This window comes from Aspergillus lucknowensis, assembly GCF_044049455.1.
Source record: "Aspergillus lucknowensis strain CBS 449.75 chromosome Unknown BJX67scaffold_62, whole genome shotgun sequence".
In the NCBI taxonomy this organism is placed as follows: Eukaryota; Fungi; Ascomycota; class Eurotiomycetes; order Eurotiales; family Aspergillaceae; genus Aspergillus; species Aspergillus lucknowensis.
In genome coordinates, this window is record NW_027263606.1 from 102,233 (window position 1) to 117,738 (window position 15,506).

At 51.6% G+C, this 15,506-nt stretch overlaps 5 protein-coding genes across 5 annotated transcripts; 3 read left to right on the forward strand and 2 right to left on the reverse strand.

Annotated features, from left to right (window-relative positions):
- Positions 1-299: 299 nt before the first annotated feature.
- On the forward strand, positions 300-1,959 carry BJX67DRAFT_365710 (urease accessory protein UreD). The gene has a single exon (XM_071030288.1). It carries the CDS (start codon positions 683-685, stop codon positions 1,763-1,765), a length of 1,083 nt encoding a protein of 360 aa, XP_070881737.1. The 5' UTR covers positions 300-682; the 3' UTR covers positions 1,766-1,959.
- Positions 1,960-2,051: 92 nt separating this feature from the next.
- Positions 2,052-3,918, reverse strand: BJX67DRAFT_291333 (uncharacterized protein). Its single transcript, XM_071026818.1, has 2 exons — positions 3,388-3,918; positions 2,052-3,333 (listed from the first exon to the last, which is right to left on the reverse strand). Exons 1-2 carry the CDS (start codon positions 3,804-3,806, stop codon positions 2,274-2,276), a joined length of 1,479 nt encoding a protein of 492 aa, XP_070881738.1. The 5' UTR covers positions 3,807-3,918; the 3' UTR covers positions 2,052-2,273.
- A 1,670-nt stretch (positions 3,919-5,588) lies between these two features.
- BJX67DRAFT_365714 (uncharacterized protein) lies at positions 5,589-6,831 on the forward strand. Its single transcript, XM_071030289.1, has 2 exons — positions 5,589-5,668; positions 5,735-6,831. The coding sequence occupies exons 1-2, from the start codon at positions 5,631-5,633 to the stop codon at positions 6,741-6,743; spliced, it is 1,047 nt and encodes a 348-aa protein (XP_070881739.1). The 5' UTR covers positions 5,589-5,630; the 3' UTR covers positions 6,744-6,831.
- BJX67DRAFT_291368 (putative rRNA biogenesis protein RRP5) lies at positions 6,827-12,507 on the reverse strand. The gene is made up of 3 exons (XM_071026819.1): positions 11,987-12,507; positions 7,513-11,931; positions 6,827-7,453 (listed from the first exon to the last, which is right to left on the reverse strand). Exons 1-3 carry the CDS (start codon positions 12,434-12,436, stop codon positions 6,911-6,913), a joined length of 5,412 nt encoding a protein of 1,803 aa, XP_070881740.1. The 5' UTR covers positions 12,437-12,507; the 3' UTR covers positions 6,827-6,910.
- An 11-nt stretch (positions 12,508-12,518) lies between these two features.
- BJX67DRAFT_291394 (WD40-repeat-containing domain protein) lies at positions 12,519-15,462 on the forward strand. Its single transcript, XM_071026820.1, has 3 exons — positions 12,519-13,450; positions 13,502-13,612; positions 13,667-15,462. The coding sequence occupies exons 1-3, from the start codon at positions 12,808-12,810 to the stop codon at positions 15,058-15,060; spliced, it is 2,148 nt and encodes a 715-aa protein (XP_070881741.1). The 5' UTR covers positions 12,519-12,807; the 3' UTR covers positions 15,061-15,462.
- The last annotated feature ends 44 nt before the right edge of the window (positions 15,463-15,506 follow it).

Below are 15,506 nucleotides of genomic sequence, written 5' to 3' on the forward strand. Positions count from 1 at the left end.
ATTAATTATCGGAAGCTTTGGCGCGCGTCTAGTCTCCCCACCAGCGGATGGAGAATATAGACTTAAAACGTGACAAAATGTATCGAGAGTCAATGGTGGCACGTCCAGCTGTGACAGTCGAAAGTGGGACTGGGCGAAGGAGGAGGATGGGGAGGATGAAGGACGCGGAGTTAGCAATCAGACGGAAGAGACGCGCTTTGGTGCCTGATAGCTGCCTGGGGCCTTCGCCGTCTTCTTCATAATTAGTAACTACATGTTGTGCCGATCATGTGCTGCATTAGCCCTCGCAGCGGGGAAGAGGAGAGATGCCGTAATGGAAACCCATCTTTGCTCCATCGTTGACGTGCGTGAAACTTGTCAAAGCTCAGCATTGGAGAGCCAAGATAGTCAATGCGAGGTTCCTGATCCACGCCAACCTGAAAACCCCGCTTGCCACTCTTCTCTTCCAGCGTCGTTGATATCAAGTGGTTGGACGCGGCCGGCCGTCTGAGGGGGCATCCGTCGACCCGTTGGATGGGCCAACATTTGTGACTCCATCTTCGTTGCGCAGACGTCGACAGCTAACTTATAATACAGCCATGCCGTTAGAGCTGGATCAAAGATCTTTTCTTCCTATCCTCCTCTTCTGCCTCGTGCCGTGTACCTCGAAGTGCTCGACATAGCCCCAGTTAACCAAGCAAAAATGCCAATCAAATCGCCCTTCGAATCCTCAATCGCGAAGCCCGGACAGGGCAAGGTTGTCCTCTCGCTGCTTCCTCCGGGAAACCCCTCGCTCAGCACTCTGACATACAAATACCCCCTCAAACTTATCACCCGTTCCCCAGACTTCGTTCCCCAGTCCACGTTAGCCTCTGCCTCCCAACCCGTCCACCTATACCTTCTCACCTACGGCGGGGGGCTCCTACCGGGCGACGAGATTGATGTCTCAATCAGACTAGAACCGCGGACACGACTCATTGTCACGACTCCGCAAGGCAGTACCAAGATTTTCAAAACAGAAACAGGCCCCGGGCGGACGTTATCAGATCAAAGCCGACAGGCACTCGACGTCCAGATTGGGAGAGACGCCGCGCTTTGCTACCTCCCTGACCCCTCGGCCCCTTTCAAGAATAGCCGCTACGAACAAATCCAATCGTTCACCGTCGATAGCACAGCCAAGGACTCCACCCGAAGCAGCCTCTGCGTCCTGGACTGGGTCACGCAGGGGCGCACATCTCGCGGCGAAAACTGGGACTTCCATCTCTGGAAAGGCAAGAATGAAATATGGATGCCTGACGAAACCGCGCCATCTAACAGCCCTCTGAACCTCGAGACGGAGGCAACCTCGAAGAGAAGGCTTAAACTCCTCCTCCGTGACTCGCTGATTCTCAGCGACGAAACTAATGCCCAAACCGATATTGGAGAATCAGACCAACCTTCAAAATCCCTCATCCGAGAGCGCACAAGCCCCCACGGCGTCATTGGTACTCTGATTCTCTATGGCCCTGTCTTCGAAAGCCTCTCTTCATTCTTCGTTGACCGATTCACCTCGCTCCCACGCATTGGTGCCCGAAATTGGTCCTCGTCTGCCCCTGCGGCCGCGGAGTCAGCGCCACACTCCGATTCAAAGGTTACGTATACTGCCGCCCGGGTGAGGGCGGGCTGTGTCCTCGTGAAGTTTGGCGCGGAGGATTTCGAAACAGCGAGGGATTGGTTGGGTGGTATTCTAAGGGAGGAGGGCAGTATCGCGAGAGAGTTTGGGGAGGAGGCTCTGTTCTGCTTATAGACAGAAGTGCCCTGCCATGGAACCTCCTGGTCGAAGCTGGAAGTATGGGATTCGCCTCCATCATTATTTCATTGAGGACACCATGGTCTTGAACTGTAGACACTATATGATACCCACAATCTATCTGCTTGTTTGGCCTCTAGTACCTATCTAGTCCATAGGAGTCTATCTTTGTAAAGCATAGCAAAGACGCAAAAGATCGTGATGTCGTATCTCATATTCCAATCCTGCTCCGTTCCCAATTCCCAATTCATAAAGTAAAGCATCAAAACGCCGGGGTATATTGAACTAAAACAAAAGACCAATATCGAGATCCGTAGGCTACAGTGATCTTTGCGAGGGCACATAACACACGCGGCCCGAAGACTTAACGATCGTCCAGTCGTTCTGAGCTGTCAACACGTGGATCAAAATGGCAAGCGAACATTGGCTGCCGGAAGCAAAAATGTCTGCCTGTTAACACCAAAGCTGCACTCTCGGGACGTTAGCCCAGGCCCAAACGCGGAGCTTAGTGCCACCAGTCGGAGAGCTTAGGCGTCCAATCCTTCCTCGTGGCACTTTCGAGATCGTCCACATTGAGCATATCAACGCCTTCCTGGGCGAGAATGCGCCAGATGTGGTTTCGCAAACTTCGAGGCCAATCAGGTGTTCCCCAGTACCGAACCTTGAGACCTTGACGATGAGCGGCGCGGATCTGAGAACGAATTGTTTGCACCTGGCGCTCTGTCAGGTGGAACATCCAGGGTGTCCCAACGGCTTTCTTGAAAGATGCCGATGCGTAGTAGCTGTTGGAAGTGTCGAATGTGTCAGACTCGATAGTTGCATCCGGAATACCTGAAAGGCCTTGACCAGCATTGTCGGCCCGATCTTCAAGACGCCCAGGGTTTTCAATGCGGTCCACCATGTCTACCAATTGATCAAGCGGCGCATCAAAGAAAATGTCCCGGTAGGACTTATTCGCCGCGACCCGATTGAACGGGGCGTTCCCGGTTCCGACGACGGTGATGGGACCGTTGACAATGTCAGTGCCGTTGTAATAGGTCAGGTACCCACTCTCACGGAGCGGTGCCAACTGTGAGTACACATAATCCCAAGTTTCCTCGCCATCGGTCTTGAAGTCGATAAGGAAGATCAACGGTTGCGAGGGATTGGTATCGAAGACCCCATTTCTAGGTTGGTCGCGAGTGGGATGGAAATGAGTAATAGGGTTCTGTCTACCCAAGATCCTCATCAAGGGATCAATGTACATGTTCCGGAGGGTGCGTTGTCGGGCAAGCGATGCAACTGTATGGCCAACGTAAAGCTCTTCGTCAAAGAGCCACACATCTGCCTCTACTCCGACACAGCCCGCTTCAAGGGCAGAGTAGAGAGGTACACGGCGCCAGTAATCATTATGTGAGTGACAGCCTACGGGAATAATATCCCTGGAGATGTCTGTCGGCCAGTGAGTATTGTCCAAAGGGGTAAGCGCCGGAGGTCGACGCCAATGATCAGTTGCGAGATCGATCTGATCTGGGAAGAAAGATACGACGAAGCCGCAGACGAGGGTAACGGACTGAATGATGCCTCTAAGACGGATGTTACAAACTCATGACCCAAGAAAAACACGCCGGGATACTTACAGCATGGCGAGGAAGCCCACCACACAATATAGGAAGCAGTAAGAACGGGTTGACTTCCGGAGCCATCGACGGTGGAGTCTCGAATGTTTGCTGTGGAAAGGGAGGAGAGGAAATGAAGCATCCGAATCCTTGTAATTCCCGTGGGGAGAAGCAAATAAACCCGAAGCTGCAGCTCGGCCGCGAGCCCATACTGAGGCTTGTCTTTGTCTTTGTCGAGATAGCGGGCGAGCTTCTTCCAGGTCTGAATCATACACAGGGTCTTCACGAACCTCCGAGCGAGTGCCAGCTTTGTCTCCGGGTCTTTGTGGATGGCTTCCTTCGTTATCCTGGTAAGCGCTCCCGGAAGGTTGGTCAACTGAAGCAACAGGTAGTGAGGGCATTGGGAACGAAAGAGGAGAATTAGCAGACGAAGACGGCATGGCTAAGAATAACGACTGGCACGATAGCCATGAACTATGGGCATGGAAGATCAACAGAGGTATCGTGCAACTCCTCGAGGAGCGCAGCCGAAGAGGTACTTATCGTCGACATCCTTGCCGCAGTGGATGATCGGACCCTTCTTTCCCTCTTTATCAACCTTTTTTTCATTCACTCTCTCGTCTCAGGAGAGTGTCTCGGAGGGTCTCAAGTGGACCGGATCCGGGTTAGGCCGCCGGAAGGACGACTCTATGGGGATGAAGATTGCATGAAAATCCAAACATGCACCACAGACAAGCAAAGGATTCGTCACTGGCCTGAGGGTTGAAGACTGTATGGTCCACCTTGGCGGAGGGATGGCGACGGCCATGTGCGGCACGGGGCTCTTCGATTGGCTCTATCGTCAAATTCGACATCGTGGGCCTTCCTGTTCTTCCATCCCCTCTTCGCACCCTCACAAGACGGCTCTGCTCTCGAAAATCGATAAATTGGTTGCAGATCATTCATCGACGCTGTCGTCGTCATTGATCCTTGTGGGCGTGGGGGCGTCGCTGCCAACGAGCCTCCACGGTTCTTGCTTGGGAGCTTAACAACATTGAAGCTTCTTCGGACCCGAATCGGGTTCCATGATAGTCGACATTACCATTCGGCGGCCCCTCAGCACATCATTCTCACTCCCAGCAAACCAAATGGCTCTTCGACCAATCCTTCTGCAAGCCAGCGGGCTGTATTTTGTATGAGACCTAAGTGCAGGGGTTCCCTGCGCCAACCCCACAACTTCCAATGATGAATTCCAGCAGCTTTTCGACGCTATCCTCATCCTTTCGGTGTTCCGAGCAAAACAATGCTTTGCAAAAGAAGGACCTCCATGGCGTCCAAGACATCTGAACCTTGCGATCGGCCATAACCTCAGCTCCAATGACGCAAACACCGGTTGGAACGGCACGTCAAGGGTGTCCTCATGCCAAACAACATACACTTCCCAAGCATCCTTTGGGGCCAATTCTCGCGCAAGATTCCTGCCTCACTTGCACTCATCTCCGTGCAATCTCCTCCACTGACTTCTGTGCGGCCCATCAATCACGATAAACACAGAAGCATGTCGCGCAAGCTCGACTGCGCTAATAATATCATCTCGGGCCACTACCTATTGAACCAGGTTCTGGAAACGGACATACCCCCCCGCGGTGGATCTGGCGTGGAGAGGATGTCTCGTCGCCTCCTCGATAGGCAAACATAGTCTATAATTAGCCATCTCCAAGCAAGGCAACAACGATTTCGAGACACCTGACGAGCCAATGCTGATAGAGACATTCACCTGCTTTCACTAGTAACTCTGTCAACTACCCGCCACAGAACGGCAATATGACCTTAATGGCGCTTTGATGCTGGGTTACAAGGAATGGACTGAAATGAAGGTCAAATTTGCCGGGAGTATAAGGCAGCAGTTTCAGTCCCTACAACTCTCTTGACGGCGGAGGCAACAACCAAACCCAGCCCTAGGATGACCAATTCGTAGCTGTACTTGCTCCCCGCTCGGCCGTCTCGGGGCTTCCACGACGCCTTCACAGCATCAAATCCAAATTCTTAAATCAGTCCAATCAAGTACTGTCTCACATATCATCAAAACTACGGGCTACGCAGATATGGAGAGAATAATGGACCAAGCACCATCAGCAGGCGCCGGCAGAATAATCCAAATCAGGAAGCGGTAGAATGAAACCTTGGCAGCTGGAACATTAAGGCCCCATGCCAGCCGCGATAAGATAAACCGCAACAAAAATGCTTTGTTGAGCAAAAACCCGTCAAGCCAACCCGCAGCCACAATGCCTCACAAGCACAAGCGTAGACAAAATGACAATAGGTACCTCAGCAATTTTTTATATTTTTGTAAACCCGGTTTACGGAACTAATATACTCATGAATCCAGTATATACGACCTGCCCCCAACCCTAATCGCGAAATCCCTCCCAGTCCGAGACCCATCAAAACCAGAAAAAGCGAAAGGAAAAGGCAAAGGCAAAGGGAGCTCCAAAACATCCACGAAACAAAATTCAAACGCCGCCGTGAGAAACAAATCCGCTCTCGACGATGACACGCCACGTGCATTCCGGCGGTTGATGCTGCTCCAGGAGCGGAATCAGATAGGAGGGAAATCAAATAAGAAGCGGAAGCGAGACGGCGATGGCGATGATTACTCGGACGGAAGCAGGAGCGAAAGCGATACACCCGTCATCACGCAGAAATCTACGAATAAGAAGAAGGCCCCGGCTAGAACTACCACCACGACATCAACAAACCAAGAGCCACGAGAGAAGACAGCTGCACCTCTGGCACCTAAAATCCTCCCCGGCGAGAAACTCTCTGACTTCGCTGCGCGTGTGGATCGCGAAATGCCCCTTTCCCAAATGAAACGCTCGAATAACCCGTCTAAACCTAACGACCTCCCGAAAATCAAGGACCACCGGTCCACGAAGCATGAGAAGCATTTGCGCCGGTTGCAGGCTCAGTGGCGAGAGGACGACGCACGAATTAAGGAGCGGGAGGCGTTAGAGCGGGAAGAGAGGGAGGAGGAGATGGAAGAGCAACTGCGGCTTTGGAAGGAGTGGGAGATTGAATCCGGGAAGAGGAAGAGGAACCGTAATGCACCTGCAGGGAAAAGAAAGAGTGGTGACGGGGCTGACAATGATGATGGACCGGATCCATGGGCAAAGCTGAAGAAAAAGAGGAGCGCTGTGAATCCATTTGACGTGGCACAGGCGCCACCGCAACTGAAGAAGCCGAGGGAGGTGTTCAAGGTTCGTGGCGGGGCGAAGGTAGATGTTGCGAACGTACCTTCTTCCGTGGGGAGCTTGCGGCGGAGAGAAGAGCTCGCAAACGAGAGGAGGAATATAGTTGAGGAGTATCGGCGGTTGATGGCTGAGAAGAGGCAGTCATAAATATACTCTAACCCAAGCCTCTTCAAATAAAGTGTCGGTCCAAAAAGAATCTGGGAAATGAATTTTACCATGAGTCTACGGGGAAAACCGTACAGGCTAAGATGCTTTTATATACACTGTATGAGCCCAAACACCGATATCATCACAGTAATTGGGAATCAGAAACCCTATTCCTGCTGCAAAGACTTAACATAATCTGCAGCCTTCGCCTTGATCTCTTCAATCATCTTCTCATTCCCTCCCTTCTCCTCAAAATCAAGCCACTTCTTGAAGAAGAAGCGGGCCTGCTTTGGTCGGAGCTTCTTGCCGCTATCAATAACCATACCACCGCCCTTCTTAGCATCGCGCAACCCAAGCACCCGTTCAAACAGACGGCGTACTTGCTCTGAATCGCCGTTCTTGATCTCCAGATCCACGAGAACGTTCCAGAGATCAGCGCGCTTAGGGAAGGACGATAGAAGGCCTTCGAATACAGTACGACCACGTTCAACTTCGCCGTTTGGAGAACGGAACTCGAGCTGTGCGAATTTTGATGTTGTTTCGACGTGGGTATGTGACGGGAGTGACTGGAGGGCGCGAGGGAGTAGAGCGCGGGCACGCTCTGGTGCCGCCATTGTATCATAGAGGAAGCTGGCGTAGTTGATGAAGAACTTGGGCGACGATGGGAAGACCTTCTTCTTGAGGGCCGCTTGGAAGAGATCGTCCGCTTTCTGGAGACGGGCCATCAGCAATCATGCATTATGGTAGAGTGCTGGGCAGGATATCTTACCTCGTTCTTCCCGGACTGGATATAAATGCTTGTTAACCGTTCGTAGATATCTTGCGTATCATTGTATTGGCAAGCACGCTTGAACACATCCTCAAGGGTATCATCATCACCGTACGTGTTTTCCAGATTAAGCATTGCAACCCAGATGTTTAGCTTCTCTGTATCTTGTCCAATGGTAATGGTACGAAGGGCACGCTCAGCGATCTCTCTAGCTTTTTCAACCTCACCTAACTCGAGCTGGAATGCCATGTACCCCAGCCAAAGGAGCGAAGAATCAGGCTCACCCAGCAAAAGCCGCTCGTAGTCTGCCACTGATTGAGGCCCGTTCGCGTCTAGCTCGCCGGTCCGATCGATTTGGATCTCCGGCTTGCGGTGTTTTTTCTTTTTTCGCGGTCCTTCATCCTTGTCGTCCGAATCGGAGCGGGTTGCTTCGTCTTCGTCGTCTTGTGCGTTGCCATTCCAGTCGAATCCAAATGCACCGAGACCACCTTGTCGGCTTTTCTGTGTGGGTCCCTCTTCGCCCTCCTCTTCATCGTCCTCATCACTGCCACTCTCTTCATCAAGGTTGACTCCACCCATTGAGACGTCGCTATCGTCACCTTCATCACTTCCACCACTTCCTAAATCATCACCGCCAAGTCCATCAATGCTGATACCGTCGGATTCATCCTCGCCTCCACTACTTTCGTCTTCGAGTTCATCGCCGTCAAAATAGGAAGCCTTCAGTCCGAAAGATATCTTCCCCTGATCACGATCGACCTTAAGTACTCTCGCTTTGACAGCATCACCTTCCTCATACAAGGCTCTGGCATCCTCCACACGATTATCGGCCATCTCCGTTCGATGGCAAAGCCCACTGACATTAGCGGATCCATCGACAACAATGAATGCGCCAAACTGCTCGACTTTGCGGACCTTGCCCGTGACTGTCTGGCCAGACTTGAGGTCGTTGAGTGTGACAGGGGCTTTGTAGGCTGGATCTAGAACGGATTCTTTCAGACAGATCTGGAGCTTGTTTTGTTCGGGAATAATGAGGGTAATTCGACCCTTGACCAGCTGGCCAACCTGGAAAGAGACTTGCCACTCTTTAAGGTACGAGTCTGAAAGATCCGAAATACGTACAAACGCGACGATATTGTGGCCAACGGTCACAAAGAGCCCACCATCCGCAACCCGACGCACGAAGCCGCGGATGATATCGTTGACCTTGAGCTGGTTTACTGATGTTATTTCCGGATCCTGGACGGGAAGAGAAGAGCTCAGCACCTTGGACGGCCGCAAAGAGAGATATATCTTCTTATTGGGCTTGTCCAAGTCAATTATACATGAACGGACTACCTCGTTCTTGTGGTAAACGTTTGGATCAGCCTTGGAGAAATCATCCGCCATATCGATCAAGTCGACAGCACCAACTAACGTATCGTTGAGTTGCATAATAACTTGTTTCTCGGTGGTCCTTGTAACCCGCGCAGGTAAGATCATTCCAACGGTTAGGTCTTCAAACGAGAGCTTATCGGACTGCTCTCGGGCCGAGAGGTCAATACGTCCCTTTGCAGCATCGACCCTAGACACATGAACCTTTAACGCGCATCCGATAGGCATCTGCTTTCGCACGTCGCTTAGGATGGATAGATCATCAGATGAATCGATGAACCGCAATCTTCCACGGACGTTGGGCGACAGGCTGACCCAAAAGAAGTCATCACCCACATTGTTGACAAAGCCAAACGAAGAAGAGCCAGCTTGAACTCGCTCAATCGTTAAGGGTGCGGGGTTTGGGGCCTCCACGAATTTGGGTTTCATGGAAAGTTCAAAAACCTGATGCTTTCCAGAACGGTGACTGATGGGAAGGTATGTGAAGCTGCGAGCATCGTGAATACCTAGGACCCTCGCAGACACGACCTGGCCAGGGCGGAGGTGTTTCAATGGGCGTTTGCGGTCCTTGATGTCTTCCCAGTTATCAAACACCTCGGAAATATCGATTCGACCTTGAACATTCTCGGCAAGCTTGACGTTTATCTGAGTCGCTTTAACAGAGTTAATCCTGCACTTCAGGACCCTTCCAACAGTGATTTCAGACTTCGAGACCAGGGTCGCATCAATCGGACTAACGAGAATCTCGTCAGGAGACGCGGTTTCCGCTGCGAATTTCAGCGCAGACCCCTTCTTTGGGCCAGCCCGTGTCGCTTCTGAAGGATCCAGGCTCAGAACGAATCTCCGGAAATCAATGTCAAGAGAATGAACCGTAGCGGAAACAGCCTGTGAAATGGTCATACCAAAATCAGGCTTGTCTGCATTCGCCAACCCAACAAGTCGCCTAGGAACAAGACCGATAAGGCCGCCCAGGAACTGCATGAACAGCCCTGTAGGCGTAATATTTCTAATATAACCTGTAACTTCAGCGCCCTCCTGGATTTCCTCGAATGTGGCTGGCATCTTTCCTTCCTTGGCCGCCTTCTTGAGACTTGGTCGGCTCGTTACGTGAATGAGTCGATGAGCACGATGGGTATCGAGAACGACAAGGTCGTTGAGCTTCTGACCAACTCGAAGCTTTGAAAGAGCTGAGGAGCGCTTGGAAACAGATCCATCGGCAATTTGATCGAGGCTCAGTCGAGCCACGAGGCCACCAAACTCATCCAACTTCAAAAGGATATAATCGTCTGATTTTTCAAAGACAGTGCCCGTAACGAACTGACCAGGGTGGATGGTCTCAAAAGACATTCTGTAACCTTCGGCAAGCGAGGACGGGTCTCTGCATGATACGGATAGCTTCTCCTGAGGCGCATCAATATTAAGGGCATGGACGTTGACGACTTGGCCGAGTCTAAAGTGCTGCGAAGGGTCTTTAATGTAGGCTTCGCTCATCTCCGACACAGAAAGCCAACCACGAACCGTGCCGTAAAACTGAATCACCGCTCCATTAGGCACGATGTTCACAATGGTCCCTGGGGATTGTGACCCTGGCGTTATGTCTCGGTAGTCCTTCCAGACAGCCGCTTCGCTGTTTAACAAACTTTTCTTTAAGGTCAGGCGGATCTCACGCTTTTCAAGGCTGACCGACAAGATTCTCGCGGAGACCGTCATGCCCTCTCGGAATTTCTTTTCAGGGAACTGTAGGTGCGTATCTGCGAAGTGCATCGACGGGATAAACCCTGTTATACCATCGGCCAGGGAAACGGTCAGGCCAGTTACCCCCGATTCTCCAATTAGGACCTTGTCCACAGTCGCCTTAACTACTGCGCCAAGAGTTACGTCCTCAAGGCGAAGAAAAGGTTGGTCAATGACCTTCCTCTCGAAAGACAATGCATAAAGGTTGTCAATCGCGCTATAACCGACAACTCTCGCCTCGTGGGTGGTACCGGTCTTAAAAGGCCCGTGGTCAGAGGAGATGGTTTCCACATGCCCGTCTGCGAGCCTCGAGACATGGACAAACCCCATGTGCTTTGTTGATCCAATTTTTACGTAGACACCAAGACCCGGATCGACTTTCACAACCGTGGTTTCGGGGATCACTGCAGAGATAGCAGGAGCATCAGCAGAGGAATTGGGGCCATGGCCCTCCGTTGCGAATTTTTGGATATGGTCGAGCGTCGAAAGCCCAATTTTATAGGGCTCAGAGCCGGGGAAAGTGCATAACAGACGGGCCTTGATTTTAGCGCCAATGTGGTATTTCTTCACAAGGTCTGTTTTACCCGAAGCGCTACCAGAGTGCACCAGGTCCACGGTTGTGTCCAGCATGCCCATGATTTTCCCAATCATCCCTGTCGATGATACTTCGGTTAGAAGAATCTCCGCTGCGGTACCCGGAAGGAAGGTGCGGATAGTCGGAGCGGTGCTGAGAAAATGCTCCTTCTTGATTGACGCCGATGACTGAAGGTTGGCAGACAACTTGATAACGTTGCCACTCGTATTTTGGCCCGTGACGATGCACAGGAAAACGGACCCTTCCTTGATTGTGGAGTAGTCGGTTCTAGGGTCAATTTCTTTGGTTGACATGAAGCCCTTGACATCAGAGCCTTCAATACCGAGATCCATGATCAAACCGTGATCCTCGACACTCACTACTGACGCTTGGACAGCGGTGTCGGCAACAATGTCCGATTGCTGAAGCCCTGTGTTCGCTGATCTGGGATCGATTGAAAGTTCGATGCGCTTCTTGCTCTTCGATGCAGTCTTCTTTCCCGCTGATACGACATAGGTCCGTAGATATTGTCCCAAATAAAAGTAGTCATTTAAATCAAAATCCTCCTCGTCAGAGTCTTGGTCTTCCTCCAACATCTTCTCGATCTTGTTCTCAAGAGTTTTTGACACGGCGGTAAGAGGCACGTAGCCCGTCAGGTTATTTGGAAGGGAAATTCCAATATTATGTGTATTGATGCTTGACACTTGTCCTAGAGCCATTGTTCCCGGCACCAAGCGCTACTTTTATTAGCGCACGAATGATGGAATATCATGGACTGAAGAGCCATCATACCTTGAAACTCAACCCCTCAATTCGGACACCTTTTCTCTCACGATTATCCTGCTTAGCATCATGTTTCCCCTTTGCCTTCTGCTTTTTAGTTGTTTTGGACGAGACAACAACATCGTCTTCTCCATCCCCCATATCCGTATCGTCTGCGGAATCCGCATCGTTGGCGTCCTTTCGAGTCGCTTTGGGGCCGCTCTTTTGTTCGAAGAGGACGTCTTTCGTCGCTTTTATATGTATTTGCTTGCGCTCAATAGGAGTCAAGACACTTCCGCCTCCGCGAGGGAAGGATGGTTCATCATCCCGTAAGACTGTAAGCTCGGAGGCCTTGGGGCCCGGGTCCACAGAGCACTTTCCGTCTTTTTTGGGCTTTTCTGCGCCCACGCGCGCTCGTTTCTGGGGGTTACCGACAAACGCCTCCCCCGGCGGGTTCCCCTTGCGCTTGACGGGAGCCATTTCCGATTCAAAAGAAAGCGTGCGAAGCTCTCACTCTGAACGCAAGGAAAACACTCAAGCACGGAAGAAAAAGACAAAATTTCTGGATGGAAAAACCCGATCTACAGTTGACCGCCTGCCTCATGGGATCGAAAGTGGGAGATTCTACCGCCTGCCGTATTTGCTGTTCCGCGTCACGAAACAGGCACGTCGACACGAGCCTCGCTCCGTTCCTGTTCCCCTTCTTGTCCGCGACGTGAATAATTGCTGGTGGATTCTCAGCTCCACAATGCCTCGAGTTCTCTCGTCTCACTAACCTTTAACCCCCCTTCAGCCTCTCACCCTTGTTCCTGTAGAATGTCTTTGTATTCTTGTTTTGCCTATGGGACACAATGGCTGGCAGTCATGACCTTCCCGAAGTGCCACGATCTGAACCTATCTTTTTCCCGTCACCACAAGAGATCCCTTCGTCTCCTCCCTCGATAGCGTCTGAAGCTGGGATACGCCACAAGCCAAAGAAGCCGCCTCCAGTCACTCCTCGGTCCTTTAGGAGATTCTTTACGCCTCGTTCATTACTGGATAGTGGGAATCATGTAGGTGCAGTCAGGACGAGCCGTCAGGCCCTCAAGGCCCTCAGCTCTCCGGCAGTCAATCGCCTGGGGCCCGCCTTTACGAGGACATTGAAGGCTGTGATGAGCAAGCCGGAATCCTCGGACCCTTTGCGAACCCCAAACAAAAAACGAAAACTGTCGTTTTCGTCCATTGGATCCCCTCTTCAATCATCGCCGTTGCGGAAGCCGCGAGTTAGGAGCTTGGTTGAGGAAGATGAAGAGTTGGAGGTTCCTCTGAAAGAGATAAAGGTTGCCGCTGGGCCGCGGGTTGACCAAGAGAAGGCCGCACCACCTACCAAAACGCCCCTGAAAGTCTTCCCTGTCATGCGATCCAAGGCTTTGCAGACTTCGGGGGCGTTGTTCATGCGCAGCGTCCTAGGGACTCGGGCCAATCGAGTGACTATGAGATCCAATTCTGGTGCTGGTTCGTGACTGTCGAGTTGCCGTCTTGTCTCATGTTCTTACTGTGATTTAGGTTGGCAGGACTTGACCTCAACGTTTTACTCTCGACCCGACGATAGCTATGCTTGTACAAGCTGGTCAGGCGATCGCCCCACACTCCCATTCTGTACCGCATCATGCCACAGTGCGTCTAGTCCCAGCTTCCTGTATGGTTTACGATGTCTAACCGCTCACACAGCCAACACTCTTGTCGCTGTTGGGGATGAGGAAGGTGGTATTCGACTGCTAGATTCTGCAAAGGACGATAAAGTCGGTTTCTCGAAAGCGTACCTTACCTTTCGCCCGCACGCCAACGCAATAATGGACCTAGATTTCTCTTCTGATGATATGCTACTGGCGACGGCTTCAGGTGACCAGACCGCCATCGTTATTGACATGACTACTCAGAAACCGGTGTACTGCTTGTCTAATCACGTCTCGTCCTTGAAGCAAGTGAAGTTCCAACCAGCAGCCAACAACAAGGTCCTTGCAACCTGCAGCCGTGATGGGAATGTTAACATCTGGGATCTGCGGTGCAAGGGCTTCGAGAAACCTTCGTTGCAGGTCCAGTGCTCTCTTGAATCTGAGGCCGAGCTGAATCCCGCGTTGTCTTCAAAGATGACGTATCCTCAGGTCTTGAATACTGTTCACGGTGCACATGCCTGGATGCCTCAAGTCATGGCCCCGGAGAAATCGGAGCCTCCAGTAGCTCGTTCGGATATCACCGTGACCTCACTCGCATTTCTTCCCCCGGGCCGGGAAAACCTATTTGTCACCGCATCTGAGGCCAATTCTTGCGTGCGGCTATGGGACTTACGTACAGCGCACAGCAATCGCCGTGGTCGTCCGGCGCTTCCCCTTTCCACCACGCGAGAACCAGATAGTCACATCAAATATCGGCGGTTTGGTGTTACGGCCATGACACTGGGTGGCGATGGCTCGAGGTTATACTCGTTATGTCGAGATGGCACAGTATATGCATACTCTACTTCCCACCTAGTTCTTGGCCACGCTCCAGAACTCTCCTTAAACAACGCCCGCCCTCGACGTTCGGGCGGGTCTGATAAGGAAGGTCTTGGACCGTTGTATGGCTTCCGTCACCCCTGCTTCCGGGTTGCTTCGTTCTATGTCAAGATTGCCGTCAGAAAAGCCACCAGCGACAAACCGGAGATGTTGGCGGTCGGGAGTGGCGAGCCTTGTCCTCTCATTTTTCCCACAGACGAGAGCTTTCTCGACTCTTCTGCCCAACAGCAGATGGTCCAGACGGAATCGTCATCGAGAACATCGTCCTTTTCCACCCGTTCTGGTCTGCGCCGTACCAACTCGGGCGTTGGCCTGCCAGCCCGTCTAGAAGACACAATTCCGATATACAACACCGGTACTCCACTTATCGAAGGCCACAAAAAGGAAGTATCTGCCGTTTCGTGGACAGTTAATGGCGAGCTCGTAACAATCAGCGATGACTATAGTGCCCGATGCTGGCGCGAGGGACCCGAGGCAAGAGACCTGCGAGCCGGTGGAGAAACGGAAGGTCGCAGATGGCGATGCGGCTGGGCTGATACGAAAGACTCTTATGGAGACGAAGACGAATGATCCTCGAATACCGCAATTTTCCTCATGTGCTTGTTTGTTTCCTTCTGTGGGGAATTACGCATTGCCTGCATTCCTTTCAACCATATCATGGCGTTGACGGCACAGAATTGATTCGGTTTAGCGGGTGTTTGTTTCTGAATTTAGACAGCTTGCAGTACGATCATCCTGTTTCTAGCACCGAGGCTGCATCGAATAATGCACCATTTCCTTATGCGACGAAATTTTGGCAAGGTAATCGCTTGATATTTGCCGTATCGTACCCTGATAACGGTGTGTTAGGAAGGACTACCTATCATACATAAATTTGGGCAGCAATATTGCGGTGCCGCAAGTGCCCGGAAAATGTACTTTCCAATCCAGTATCCATCACATGGAGCACAAAAATAGGGTCATAGAATACTAAGATCTTATTATACTTTTCGATTGTCTAGATTAGCGGATAGTAG